The sequence below is a fragment of the Pogoniulus pusillus genome, chromosome 27 (genome assembly GCF_015220805.1).
Source record: "Pogoniulus pusillus isolate bPogPus1 chromosome 27, bPogPus1.pri, whole genome shotgun sequence".
NCBI classification, from domain to species: domain Eukaryota; kingdom Metazoa; phylum Chordata; class Aves; order Piciformes; family Lybiidae; genus Pogoniulus; species Pogoniulus pusillus.
In genome coordinates this window covers 10,278,179-10,291,426 of record NC_087290.1, presented here as the reverse complement: position 1 = coordinate 10,291,426, position 13,248 = coordinate 10,278,179, and the positions used below count along the sequence as shown (strand labels likewise).

Genomic DNA, 13,248 nt, shown 5'->3' with positions numbered 1-13,248 from the left:
TCCACAGGACCTTGTCCCATGGGACCCAGTCAGCAAAACACAACAACCCCTGTAGCAAACCCAGTCGGTGGTGCAAAGACTGCAGGAGTCAACTGCAGTTCTTCCTCTTGCATCCTTGTGTCATGATGGATCTCTGCAGTGTCATCCCTCTGAGGTGTAACTGTCTTGCTGCTGGTATTTGAACCACGAGAAATGATGTAATTAATAATCATTACGTAGATTTCTGCAGCAGTGTTCCAAAGCTCTTTACAAGCACTCAGTAATTAAGACACATAAATTGCAAATTGCATAAAAGGTATTTGGGGATCTTTTCAGGGCTGAGCTGAGGCCATCTCCTGGGCAGGATGCTGCAGCTCATCGACACCCTATAGGAACTGCATTTCTCTTTTGATGTTATTTTGTTAACTGATGCTCTTTGAAACGGTTTTGTACACATGCCCAGAGGCTGGTTTGAGGATAATGAACTCAATTATCATATATGGCTTTTGCCTAATGAACTGAATTATTCAGTTGGCACATAACCTAAGAGGCTGCCAACAGGCTAAAACATTCAGAAGGTGAGCAAATGTGAAAATAATTTAGCAGGCACTAAATCAACATCTTCTGTTAAAAAACAAAGTTAGCACCCAGTCCTCTAATGAACAGAGAATCACAGAAACATAGAATGGTTTAGGTTGGAAGGGACCTCAAAGCTCATCCAGTTCCAAACCCCCGCCATAGGCAGGGACACCTCCCACTAGAACAGGTCACTCGAGGCCTCAACCAACCTGGCCTTGAACACCTCCAGGGAGGGAGCATCCACAACCTCCCTGGGCAACCTGTGCCAGTGTTTCACCACTCTCACTGTAAAGAACTTCTTCCTAACGTCCGGTTTCAGTCTCCCCTCTGCCAGTTCAAACCCATTACTTCTCATCCTGTCATTACAAGGCCTTGTAAATAGTCCCTCCCCAGCCTTCCTGTAAGCCCCCTTCAGATACTGGAAGGCCACTCCAAGGTCTCCTCAAAGCCTTCTCTTCTCCAGGCTGCAGAACCCCAACTCTTGTAGCCTGTCCTCATAGGAGATCTGCTGCAGCCCTCTCAGCATCTTCGTGGCCTCCTCTGGACTCACTCCAACAGGTCCATGTCCTTCTTGTGTTGCGTGCTCCAGAACTGCACACAGCACTCCAGGTGGGGTCTGAGGAGAGCAGAGGAAAGGGTCAGAATCCCCTCCCTTGCCCTGCTGGCCACACTGCTGTTGCTGTCTGGGCTGCGCTCACACTGCCAGCTCATGTTGGGCTTTTCATCAACCCAGATCCTCAGGTCCTTTTCCTCAGGGCTGCTCTCCAGCCATTTGCCAGCCAGCCTGCATTAGTGCTTGGGATTGTGCTGACCCAGGTGCAGGAACTTACACTTGGCCTTGTTAAATGTGATGAGGTTGGCCTGGGCCCACCTCTGCAGCCTGTCCAGGTCCCTCTGGATGGATCACTGCCCTTTAGCAAGTCGACAGTGCCACACAGCATGGTGCCATCTGCACACTTGCTGAGGGTGCACTGATTCCTCTGTCGATGTCCATGCTCAGTAACTGCCAGTGTGAAGAGAGCCCTGCTGTCACCAGCCTCATCCTCCAGCAGACTGCACCTGGATTTCCCTTTGGTTCCATGGTGCTGTCTGTGGCTGAGGAGCCTGGCTTTGCAGATCATACTGTAGGTTTCAGTTTTATGTTGGGATTGAAGCAGGATGTGACGTATCACATGGTCCTGCTCTGCCAGGCTGTCCAAGTTAAAGCTGGTAGCAAAATTCCTAAGGGAGTCTGTATTCTGCACTCTCTTGCCAACCTTACACACGGAGGCATCTCTCTACTGCCAGGCTTGGGGATCCCTACAGCTTTATTTAGCTTTGCATATCAGCTTCAGGCAGAGGGGACCCTTTCATGTTGGGACATGCACTCTGCCTAGACCACATTACCAGCTCCAAAGTGACAATTGGTTCCATCAGTACAGAAAGGCTGGCAGAAGCCCAGCCAGCTGGCAGAGTGATTCTTGGGGCACGGAAATTGCAGGCATCCCCCATCACAGCAGAGGAAGAAGACCTTTCTATGTTGCAATTAATTTTCAAGCAGCAGCTCCTTTTCCAACAAACCTCATCTGACCTGTCAAAATCTTTGGGATAATTCAATTATCTTTGCATCAGACTCGAGATAATTGGTGAAACCTCAAGCTACAAAGAATGCTTGGCATGAATTACATTTCCTGGTATGAATTTTTCTCTCCTTTTTGGGAATGTGCAGAAGCTCCAACCCGCAGTCTGTCACTCAGCCTTGGACCCTGGAGAGCTGAATTGGAAGCATGAATAGCATCAGGTTCTGCAGTTTTTAACAGAATGTGACAGTTTAATTAACTGAGCAATCAGCTGAAATACGACTTCAGGACATAGGTTGGCCAACATCAAAGACACTGGAGGACACCTCCCTAAATTAAAATATTCAAAGAAAAAAAAAACCAACTCACTTCTTGCTGTTTTTTTCCCCCTTTCTATAGCTAGAAAAATAAACAAAGTTTACTGTTTGGAAAGGTCTAAATGGGATGCTCTTGTTTGGACAGAATTAATAGGAGACTTTGTTGATAGCTTGGCATCTTCACCTCAAAGAATTTATCACAGGGAGCTGCTCTGCTCAATTACAGCACTCAGAAAAAACACAAATGTAACAAATCATGCTGCAGGCCACTGCCATTGCTCACATCATTGGGATGGTCTTTGAGACAGAAGCACACAGCCAGCTCGAAAATCATACGTTTGGGACATTGCCATTAGCAATGGGAAGAAACAAAGTCAAATAATTAGGTGCCTTAGCTTGCAAAATAAGCAATACAAATATTAACCACCAAGAATTCAAGTCAACAGAGGGTTAGGGGCAGAGGGGAAGGTGCAGCACACACACACACACAATTTTGCACAGCAAGATGCCATGGAAGCTAGAACTGAGCAGACACAACTGGTACGTTTACAGCAGGAGCACTCCAAACCTGTGACCCAGCAGCCTCAGGTACAGACTTGTGTTTGCCTCTTTCTTTCTAATGGGGAAACAAGTGGCTGCTTGCACACATGAAATTCATTGCAGACTGGGCTGTGGCTGACCTCGGTCCATTAGCCTTAATGGGGGTGGGAGAGTTACTCCTAGCTTCTCAGCTGTGATGAGGCTTTCAGAGAAGTGAATTATCCCACATCCCAGCCTAGCATAAATTAACTGATTTTATTAAAACCTTGCAATCCCTCCTTGTCTCTGTCCACTGAGCACATGTCCGAGGAAGAAGGTTTGTTTCTCCATGCCTGGTGGTTGGGCACAAGTGAAGGACAAGGGTGAATGGGCAGGTTAAGGCTTAAAACCTGAACTTGAAGTGTAGCAGAGAACAAAATCGGGGTTAAAAACCCCAAACCCTTCACTCCCAGCAGAAAGAACTGGGCTGGTGACCTGCTGCTGCTGATTTCTGGGCATCTGAGCTCTCGAGAAGGAGCTCTGAGCAGAAGCATGAACATGGAAACAGAAAGATCCTCACAGCAGCTTCTACAGCCCTAGCCCTGCTGCAGGCTATTGCTCACAGCTGTTTTTGTGAGGCTGTTGTGTCACTCTGAAATTATTCTGATTCACTGACAGCAAACTGGGTCATTCCTACCTCCAGTCTGCCCAGGTGGCATTACCAGCACTGTGTGGGACTCACCTCAGATGACTTTTCTGCAATTCAAAGTGTTTTTCTCAAATTATTGGACACTTGTAGTGTCATAAATACCTGAATAGAACCAAGTTTTAAAAAAAACCTAATTCTAGTTTTAAGTAAATGTCTGTTATTTCTCTGTTTATGCCTTCCCCCCTTTCATTTTCCTAAATGGCTCACAGTGCATGAGAAGTGCTGCAGCCCAGGAAAGCAGTTGGGTGTTTCTATGAATCAGGGACAACAGGAGGAAAAGACAAGGCCGAGTCTGACTTTTTTTCCCCTTGAAAACTTCCCTGGAAGTTTCAGGACAAGAAGCATGTGCAACATTTTCAAGTGCAAGACAAAGATACCGAGGCCCTCTGTGAAACTCCGGCACTGCCCCCAGGCACGACTGCAGTATTTTATCCTGGAGGTTTTGCCCATGAATTCATCAGTAAAGTGCAAATTATTTGCCCATCTCTGCGTTTTTGGGGCAGCCCCGGAGAGCTCAGCATCCCAGCGCCTGTCCGCCAGCAGTCTGGGCGCACACCAGCAGAGGGCGCCAAGCGCCCGGGTTCTGCGCTGCCAGCCTCCGCAGGGACTCCGCCAGGACAGTCCGGCTCTGGCAGTCCCGGAGCCGCCCGCCTGCGAGGGCTGAGACGCAAACCTCGACTCACCTACCCCGGACGTGAAGAAAAAGCTCTTTTCCCTTCCCTCCAAATCCCTTTAACTCTGTTTCAGCGGTAAGTGGCCGCAACCCGCCCGAGGCCGTTAGTGCAGCGTAAATGTGTTTTTTATTCTATCTTAAAGAGAGCCTGGCTCTTCTGGCGTGCGGCTGCTGGCCGTGGGTACCACTCAGGGGGACAGCTGAGCTCCTGGAGATCAGAACCCCCCCCGGAAGATCCGCCAGAGCAGAAGCGTGAGAGGTCAAGTCGTGCTGCAAAGCGACCGGGAGGTTTAGCAGGAATAAAACCTGGCTGATCCATGAAGTTTCGGAATGTCTATGTTAAAACCCCAACTGCACTGGGCAGCGCCTTTACACCTGGAGCGAGCCCCGGTCGCCGGCAGCCGCTCTGCCCCGCTCCCTTCCCCACCCCAGCACCTGGGAGAATCCTTCCTGCGGGATAGAGGGATACAGCTCATACTGCCCGAGCGAGCGTACTCCGAGGAAGAAATCTCCCAGGGAGGGGCCGTGGGTGCCTTTCAAACCCCCCCATGATGACATTCGAGCTGAGAGAAATCCCCGCAGCCCCCACGCGTGTCCCTGCCCGCGGAAGCCGCAGCATCGCCCTTTAAAAATACAAATGCGAAGGGCAGGAAGAAAACGACCCTTTAGGGGCCGCTCCGCAGAGAAAACGGCGTAAACCCCCCGAAAACGTGTGCGCAGGTGAGGGGGGGAGCTCCGCTCCTCCGCCCCTCCCGGGACCCTCCCCGCCCGTCGCGGGTGTCGCAACCGCGCCCGGCCTCAGCCGCGCCCCGGGGGAGGAGAACCGGGGGGTTGCGGCGCGCAGGCAGCGCGCAGGGGGCGCGGGCAGCGCTGCCGGCCCCGCGCCCGGCCCCGCCGGCCGCCCCGCGCTGCGGCGCCCGCCGATGCTGTCGGTGCCGGTACCGGTGGCGGGCGCGGGGGCGGCGCGGGGCGCGGGTTCCCTGCCCCGCCGGCGCACCATGTGCAGCGGCGTCGGCTGCTTCTGGGCGCTGCTCTCCGCCGGCCTCCTGGCCGCCTGCGCCGCCGCTTTCCTCTCCCCGGCCTGGCTGCTGCCGCCCGGGCGAGCCGCCGCCGGTTTCGGCTTGCTCTGGCGCTGCGCCGGGCCACCCCGAGGCTGCCACGGCTCCGCCGGCCCCGGCGGCTTCGGAGACATCCCCTCCGGTTCCTGGCAGGTGAGCGCCTCCCTCCATCCGACACCTTCTCTAGCCTGTCTCGGGCTCCGCGAGCTCTCCGGTATCCCCCATCACCTTCTTGGCATCACCCCTGCCCTTTCCTGGACTCCCTGGCATTTCCCATCACCTTCTCGGCACTTCCACTGCCCTTCCCTGGACTCCCCGGTGTCCTCCATCACCTCCCCGGCATCCCCTGTGCTTTCCCCTGGACTCTACGGCATCTCCCATCACCTCCGCGGTATCCTCGCTGTCCTTGCCTTGGCTCACCGGCATTCTCCATCACGTCCGCGGCATCCCCCTCGACGTGCCCCGGGCTCTCCGGCATCCTCCCCCCCCCCCCCCCCCATCATCCCTCCCACATCCCCCTAGACCTGCCCCAGACTCTCTGTGCTCTTCGCTTCCCTAAGGTCACACTGTCGTCACCCCAGCATCCCCTCTTTTGACTCAGCTTCCCCAGCATCTCCTAATCCTGTCCCCCACAGCTGCCTCTGCGTCCCTGTCCTGGCCCAACCATCCCTGTGCTGCCTGCGTGTATCCTCTGTGTCCTTCCATGCTGCTCTCAAGCATCCCCTTTCATGCTGCCATATCCTGTCCCTGACCACCCCTGCGTGTTCCTGTGGGGCCACATCCCTTTATTGGATTGTTTGCCATGCTTGGGATGCTGCACAGAACGCACACACACACACACCATCCTCCCCAAGTGCTTTTGTGCTGATTAGTGCAGCCTGGGCAGGGCCACAGTGCTTGTCCTGGCTGTGACCCTGGCAATGCCACAGGTCTGACCCTGCCACCCGGCCCTGGCAATACCTCAAGCCATCCCAGCCTACCTGGGTGAGCTCCTGTGTGGGTGTGTGGGAGGGAGCTGGGGGAGAAATGTGAAAGGTTTGGTGCTCCCCAGTGAGGCACTGAGAACAGCTCGCTGGCTGAGTTTGTTCAGTGTTAGAGGAGCAGGGAGGTGGCTGAGGCTGCTATCACTGAGACAGGAGGTTCCAGAAACTGAGCCTGGACTGTGGAGCGGTGGCCATTCCCTTGCCTGACCAGCCTGGGATGATGTCCTTGCCAGATTTTGGGAAAGAGGCCAGGACCTCCTCATTTGCCCTGTGGGGGAGCTTGGAGTTGCTGTGGTGCCCTGGGGTGACAAAGACCTGCCCACCCCTGCTGGGTGTGTGTGTAGACCATAAAATGCCCAGCCCCAGCATCCCACCACCTAGCTTGCCCCTGCCCTTCCTTCCTCCTTTCCTTTCCCTTCCTTTTATTCTTTGCTTCTTACTCTGAGACCGTGGGTGCGATTTCAGTACTGCTGCTTGGAACTCAGGAGCTTTGACTTGCTTCGTGTCACTACGCTGCAGAAGTCCCAATGGGAGGGCTCAGTCCCCAAGAGGTTATGGCTGTGCACAATGGGTGTCAGTAGTTGTGTTTCTCAGCCTGCAGTGAAGCTGGGCTGTTATCTCTCCCAGCATGGCAGGTCTGCATGTGATTGCTTAATCCCGTCACGGTCCTTAAAATTGTCATTAAAAACAAATACTGTGTGCTGCACAGGAAAGCACAGGCTGCATAAAGGCTTCCTATTTACACAAACCCCTGCAAACCTGCCGTGCTTCCCATCAGCTGGCCTTTGTGCAGCTGCATTTGCCAGTGTAATCCAGATAAACACTTCCAAGTAATAACAAACTTCCAAGATAAGAGTGAAGCTCAGCAGTGACTCATTTGAACAAGCTTCAGCTACACACGGCCTCAGCCATCCAACTGCCTCTGGAAACACTTGAGAGCCTCAATATAGCATAACAGAAAACCTCTGAGCTTGAGCTGTGCTAGGGACAAACAATATCATGGAGTGGAGGTTACAGGGGCGTTTGGTGACACACCCTTTTCACCTTTATTAATGCTGCCCAAGTAACCGATGAACAACAAACAGTGCAGTCTGTTTCAGGACAAAGTGCTCCCCTACCAGTTTTCCACCACAGTAGGATGAGCATACCTGTTGTGACAGGGATGTGATGGGCTGGAATATAATAAAAGAGCCCTGGCAGCTCTGCTAAGGCAGGCAGCAGCTTCAGCTTTCATGCATGCACAGCCCTCTGTGCCCAAATGCCTCCATGCTCAGGACAGGGGGAGCTGGGCACTGTGAGCTCTGACCACAAGTTCAAGCAGGAGATTCTCCTGCTCCTTCTTTAAATGACAGCTGGGAGCCCAGTGTGGGTCAGAGTCTAGGAGCCTTTGAAAACAGCCACCAGGTTCTTGCTGAAGTGGTGAAGGCTGGTAAGGAGGGTGTGAAGCTGTGGATTTAGCAGGCAAGGGGAGCAAAAGCCACCGTGGGGGCAGGAGCTCTTCTAGTGTGAAGCTGGTGACACATCTGAGGAGATACTGAGAGCAAATCTGGGAGGATGCTGAAAGTGTGCCCGGGGAGATGACAAGAGCACATCTGGGGAGGATGCTGACAGCACACCCAGGGAGGATGTTGAGAGCACATCTGAGGAGGAAGCTGACGGCATATTTGGGAAGATGCTGAGACCATATCTGGAGAGGATACTGACAGCACACCTGGGGCGGATGCCCATCTGCAGGACACAGGGGGTGGGAGCAGCCTGCAGCCAGGATGTCCATCTCTGGGCAATGTTTGTTTCCTGAGACCTGCTTTCTTAGTTACCTTCCAAACACTGCCTGTTGGAAAGGGCCGATTCGATGAAGAGCTGGGGGAGCCTTCAGCCCTGCAAATGATCCTTAATGCCAGTTGTGTGTTTGCACTTGGGGAATTATGCTAATCATGCTACAAACGATGCTTTGAGTCACGTCTAGAGGTTAATTAACATGCCTTTCTTCTCTAAGAGGACCTTCATGCCTGCCTAGAGTTGCTGGCTTTTTTTTCTGCTTCCTTTCATAATTACTTTGTAGCTCTCTAATATCAGGGGTACCTTTAATTTAACCCTGTCAGTGCTCAGGCTGCTGGAGCTTTGCACCGTGCTCAGCATCATGATAGTGATTTGATGGGGTGGGATATAACAGAGTGCCCCTGATGCCTGGAGATATGGTGGCCAGGTTGTCTCTTGCAGGCTGAAACCCTGCTGGAGCTGACAGAGACTGGAGAGGGCCTGTCAGGAGCCAGGAGAAAAGGTGGGGATGTTGCTCAGGAGCCACAGAGAATTTGAATGGAGCCCTTAGGTGGACAATTAATAAAAAGGGTGATCCATTGTGAGAGGACCTGGAGTGGTCAGGGCTGGAGGAGGACATCCTGAGGGATGCAGGTGTCATGGGGTGAGAGGATTGCTGTCAGGAGGCCAACTGGTAGAGCTGGGAAGAACAGGTGAGCCTTTCAAAGTCTGAGTTGCCTCACTGCATCTCACTACCTTTATTTCTTTGATGCCAGATCTCAGTGTGTGTTTGTCTGTCTGCAGAATAGTGCTTTATCCTGAGCTGATTTATTTCATTTTCAAGGGGGAGCATTTGGCTCAGGGGTTTCTGTCTCAATGCTGCTTCATTTCAAATTTCTACTTTTGTTCTTCCAGATAGTCTGCAATTATTTTCAGGCTTTGCCAAGCATGTAATCTAAGCTAACAAAGGAGCCGGTCGGCCCGTGGCATCCAGGTTAAAACCTTGCCTATGAAGCCAATGCTGCCCTGCTGGAGTAGAGCACAAAATAACCCACTCAGGACAAAGTAAAGGCTTTGCATGGCCCCAGGAAGTCCCTGAGTAGGTATTTCCTGAGTTTTTTTGCCCATAGCAGGACATGGAAAGATTCAGCCTGGTGAGAATGCACAGTAAACCTGTTTACCCTTTTAGCAGCAGCAGCAGCAACGTTTCATAACCCTTCACTGCTGGTTTCTCACTGTGTGGGTTCAGCACAGGACTCACAGTATCACAGTATCACAGTATCACCAAGGTTGGAAGAGACCTCACAGATCATCAAGTCCAACCCTTTACCACAGTGCCCAAGGCTAGACCATGGCACCAAGTGCCACATCCAACCTTGCCTTGAACTGCCCCAGGGACGACGACTCCACCACCTCCCCAGGCAGCCCATTCCAGTGCCTAATGACTCTCTCAGTGAAGAACTTTCTCCTCACCTCGAGCCGAAATTTCCCCTGGCGCAGCCTGAGGCTGTGTCCTCTTGTTCTGGAGCTGGCCACCTGAGAGAAGAGAGCAACCTCCTCCTGGCCACAACCGCCCTGATGTGATCTGAGATTTGCCCCTTGAGGTCAGGTTTGCAGAGCTACTCAGCAGTGCTGTTCCCAGCACCTGGGGTGCTCGAGGAGATGGGAAGATATTTGGAAAATCCATCACTCCTCTTCTAGCAGAGTCTGGAACAAGACAGAACTGAGTGTTGGGGGAGTCCTTGTCTTGCAGCGTGACCCAAGCAGGAAGCCACCTGTGAGACTGGCTCTTGGGCAGAGCCTGCCCTGCCTCTGCAGGCTGTCAGGCCAGCATGTTAATCTGGGATTATCAGGAAATCAACTTTTAGCTCCTCAGCCTAAGAATTCCCAGGAGAGCAGATCTTTCCCAGATTCTCCTGTCTACCAGTCAGTATGATTTTTAATTGCACTTACACAACCTTGGCAAGAGGTCTAAGTGCTCAGCAATTCCTGAAATCACTGTCTTCCTCCTTATGCCTATTGCCTTGCAGTAGACTTTATCTCATTTCATTAGCCACCCAGAGCTTTTGATCTACTTTAACAGAACAAAAAACATCTGGTCTTGGGAAAAGCCTTGGTTTTTGGGCTGTGGCCTTGTGCATCAGTGCCCAAGTAGCAAACTATAACCAGGACTCACTGAATCAGTGAACCACTCACTACTAAGCTGGGCTGAAATGGGTGCTGAGACAGGACCACAGGTGGGCCATGGAGGGTCAAGTTGATTGCAAATGCAGGCAGGCTGCTCTAAGGATTAATTCCATCAACTCTGCTCTCAACGAGAGACAGGAGCTGCTTTGCTTAAACAAAGGCTTGGAGAAGTGGGTATTAGCCACGGCCTCACTGTCTGACTGCCGGACCAGGGGCTGGGCAGGGAGGAGATGTGGCCACTGATGTCAGTTACCAGCCCACAAACCTGCTCAACAAATAGCAAGTCCTAGCCCCCGCGCCTTAGGAAGGGCATTGCCTGGGTGCATCAGAGACATTCTGAGCTGAACATTCAATTCCCCTTTGCAGGGCTCCGAGAAGATTCTGGAACAGAGTCACGGGGACAGGGCAGGGACATTTTGGTGGTGGGACATTCCCTACATCATCTTGAGGTTTCAAGTTCCACTCTCTTTGGGCTCCTCTCCACTGACTTTGTAAGGCAAAGCCAGCTGGGAGAGCTTTGTGACCTAAACATTGCCTGGCCCAGGATGATGAGCCCAGCTTTGCTGCCAGCAGCAGGAAAGGGCTTATCCCACAGAAGGCTAACAACAGAGTGCGGGTAAGAAGGTCTGATCTGGTACCCAGCCACAGCACACTGCTTGCTGCCTAATTAAAATTTCATTAACTTGGTTCGAATCCCTTGATGGAGGTCACAGGCACACCATTGATGTGCTAATGTCTTACTTTTCCCCTTACCCCCCCACCCCCTTTCAACACTATCCATCATCCTCTTAGATAAAACAGTGCCATTAGGAACTGCTTTCCAATATCCCCAGATGCAATAGCACTGAAAGAAAGACAGTCATAATTCATCAGGCATATTATCTGTCCCTTATTTTCTCCTTAATTAAAAAAAAACACAGCACACAAACCACCTTTTTTCCCCTTTGGATTGATTGGCTTGGGCATTAACCCCTCTGCTGTTTGTGTGGAGTACTCTGGTTAGCCTGAAAGTGGGAAAGTTACCTGGCAGGCCAGCACTGGTTTAGCTCTGTCTGGGTTGGCTTCATGGACTTTGTGCACGAGCAGCTAAATCCAGGAGAAAGACCCTTCTGTGTGTGCCACACACAGGCAAGTCTCCATCAGCTGAGTCCTTCACCTGAAGGGGAAGAAATGAGGGCTGGAGCCTCGCTGCCTCCTCTGTACCTCTGCCATAGAATTATTAAGGTTGGAAAAGACCTTTAAGAGTCCAACCATGCCCCAGACCAAACCACCCTGGCTCAGGGGAGTCTGAGACATCAGCCATCTCCCTGGCAGCATCACGCCTGGGGCTCTGCCTTGCTACTAGGCTGGTTTAAGAGGTTGGATCTGCTCCCACTGTTCCCATTGGATGGCAGCAGGCACGTCCCAGTGCTGCTGGGCCGGGGACCGCACCTGCATGAGAGCAGCAGCACGGAGAGGGAAGATCTAATAGGAAGTAGAAAGCTCTCGGATGACGCCAAAAAGGAAGGTAATTGCCGGGGAGGAGAGGAGGAGGACGTGCAGGATCCTCTTCCTGGCCGCGGCTCGAATGCCGAGCAGATGGTGGCTGTTTGTTGTGTGACTCTGTGGGGGAAATACGCACAAGCTGCGAGGCTCCATCCTCCCCCCGCAGGCAGCGCTCCTGCGGAGCCAGACACCTTCCCCTCGGGCCTGAGCGGGTAGTCCTGCTTTGCACCTTTGCCCAGGGTAGTCCTGCTTTGCACCTTTGCCCAGGGTAGTCCTGCTTTGCACCTTTGCCCAGGGTAGTCCTGCTTTGCACCTTTGCCCAAGGAGAAGGCGCTGCTGTTACGGCTGCAGGGCAGTCTTGTCCTGCGTCGTGTGGATGAAAGCAGAGGAGTTAAGGTTCAGAGTGAAGGACCTGGCAGCAGCGACACGCAGGGACCTGGCTGGGGTGAAGGAAAGGCAGCTCTGCTGCTCCAGTGTCACTGCTGCCCTGCAAAGGGAAACCAGTCTGTCTGCACTGATCCTTTCCAGCTCTCTTGATCTGGCAGACTCCTCCTCCGCCAGGAGCCTGGCCAGGGGCATCTTAAACCACGGGGAAAAGCCAGATCCAGCTGCCAATATCTGCATCTGCTTCCCAGCATCCACCCCTGGCGTGGCCTCCTGGATCCTTGCCGGCACTGCTACCCCAAAGCCCAGGTCCCCAGCAGCACCTCTGTCCAGTGCTGATTATTTTTTTAAACGAGGTTAACACCTCTGGTGTCCATTTGGTTTCTGTGTCTCCAGGTTCAGCACTGCCCAGTTTAACCCCAGAACATATTCCCTAAATGACTATTTAATCACATAGACTTCGGGGGGAAGGGGCTGCATGTAACAAAAAAAGATGCTGTGATTAATTCTGCCTCTTCTCTTGCAGTTGCTTTCACAGCCAGTTTTTCTCCAGCTCATTCAGGGTTTCTCAGACCACTTCTGCCTCACCCCCAGACAGGCTGTGACCTTCATTCTTTCTCAGCCCATGCCTTTATTTCCTAATTACTCGTTTGTTTCCTGCCTCCCCTTGCAAAGATGCATAAGCATTTGAGCAGGGCTGAAATACCCAAACAGTACCCATACCTTGCCCTCAGCCCACCGCTCCCAGCTGTTGGGAATGCTCAAGTTCATAGAGTCATAGATTCACAGAATGCTTTGGGTTGGAAGGGACCTTAAAGATCATCCAGTTCCAACCCCTCCTGCTATGGGCTGGGACACCTCCCACTAGCCCAGATTGCTCCAGGCCTCATCCAACCTGGCCTTGAACACCTCCAAGGAGGGAGCATCCACAACCTCCCTGGGCAACCTGTTCCCTGCAAAGAATTCCAGCTAATTAATTGCATTAATAAACTAATATGCATTGTGGTGTGACCTGGCACACAGGATGCAATGGCAGGAGCTTTGCCAGCTTGGTTTAT

The 13,248-nt window shown here is 52.5% G+C and overlaps 1 protein-coding gene across 1 annotated transcript in view; it reads left to right on the top strand.

The window, feature by feature from the left end:
• The first annotated feature begins 5,258 nt into the window (after positions 1-5,258).
• The window catches only part of LHFPL7 (LHFPL tetraspan subfamily member 7), a 65,658-nt gene continuing 57,668 nt past the window's right edge, over positions 5,259-13,248 (top strand). Inside the window, exon 1 of the mRNA XM_064166502.1 lies at positions 5,259-5,546. Coding sequence (XP_064022572.1) covers positions 5,259-5,546 — 288 coding nt within the window. The remainder of the gene's footprint in view (positions 5,547-13,248) is intronic.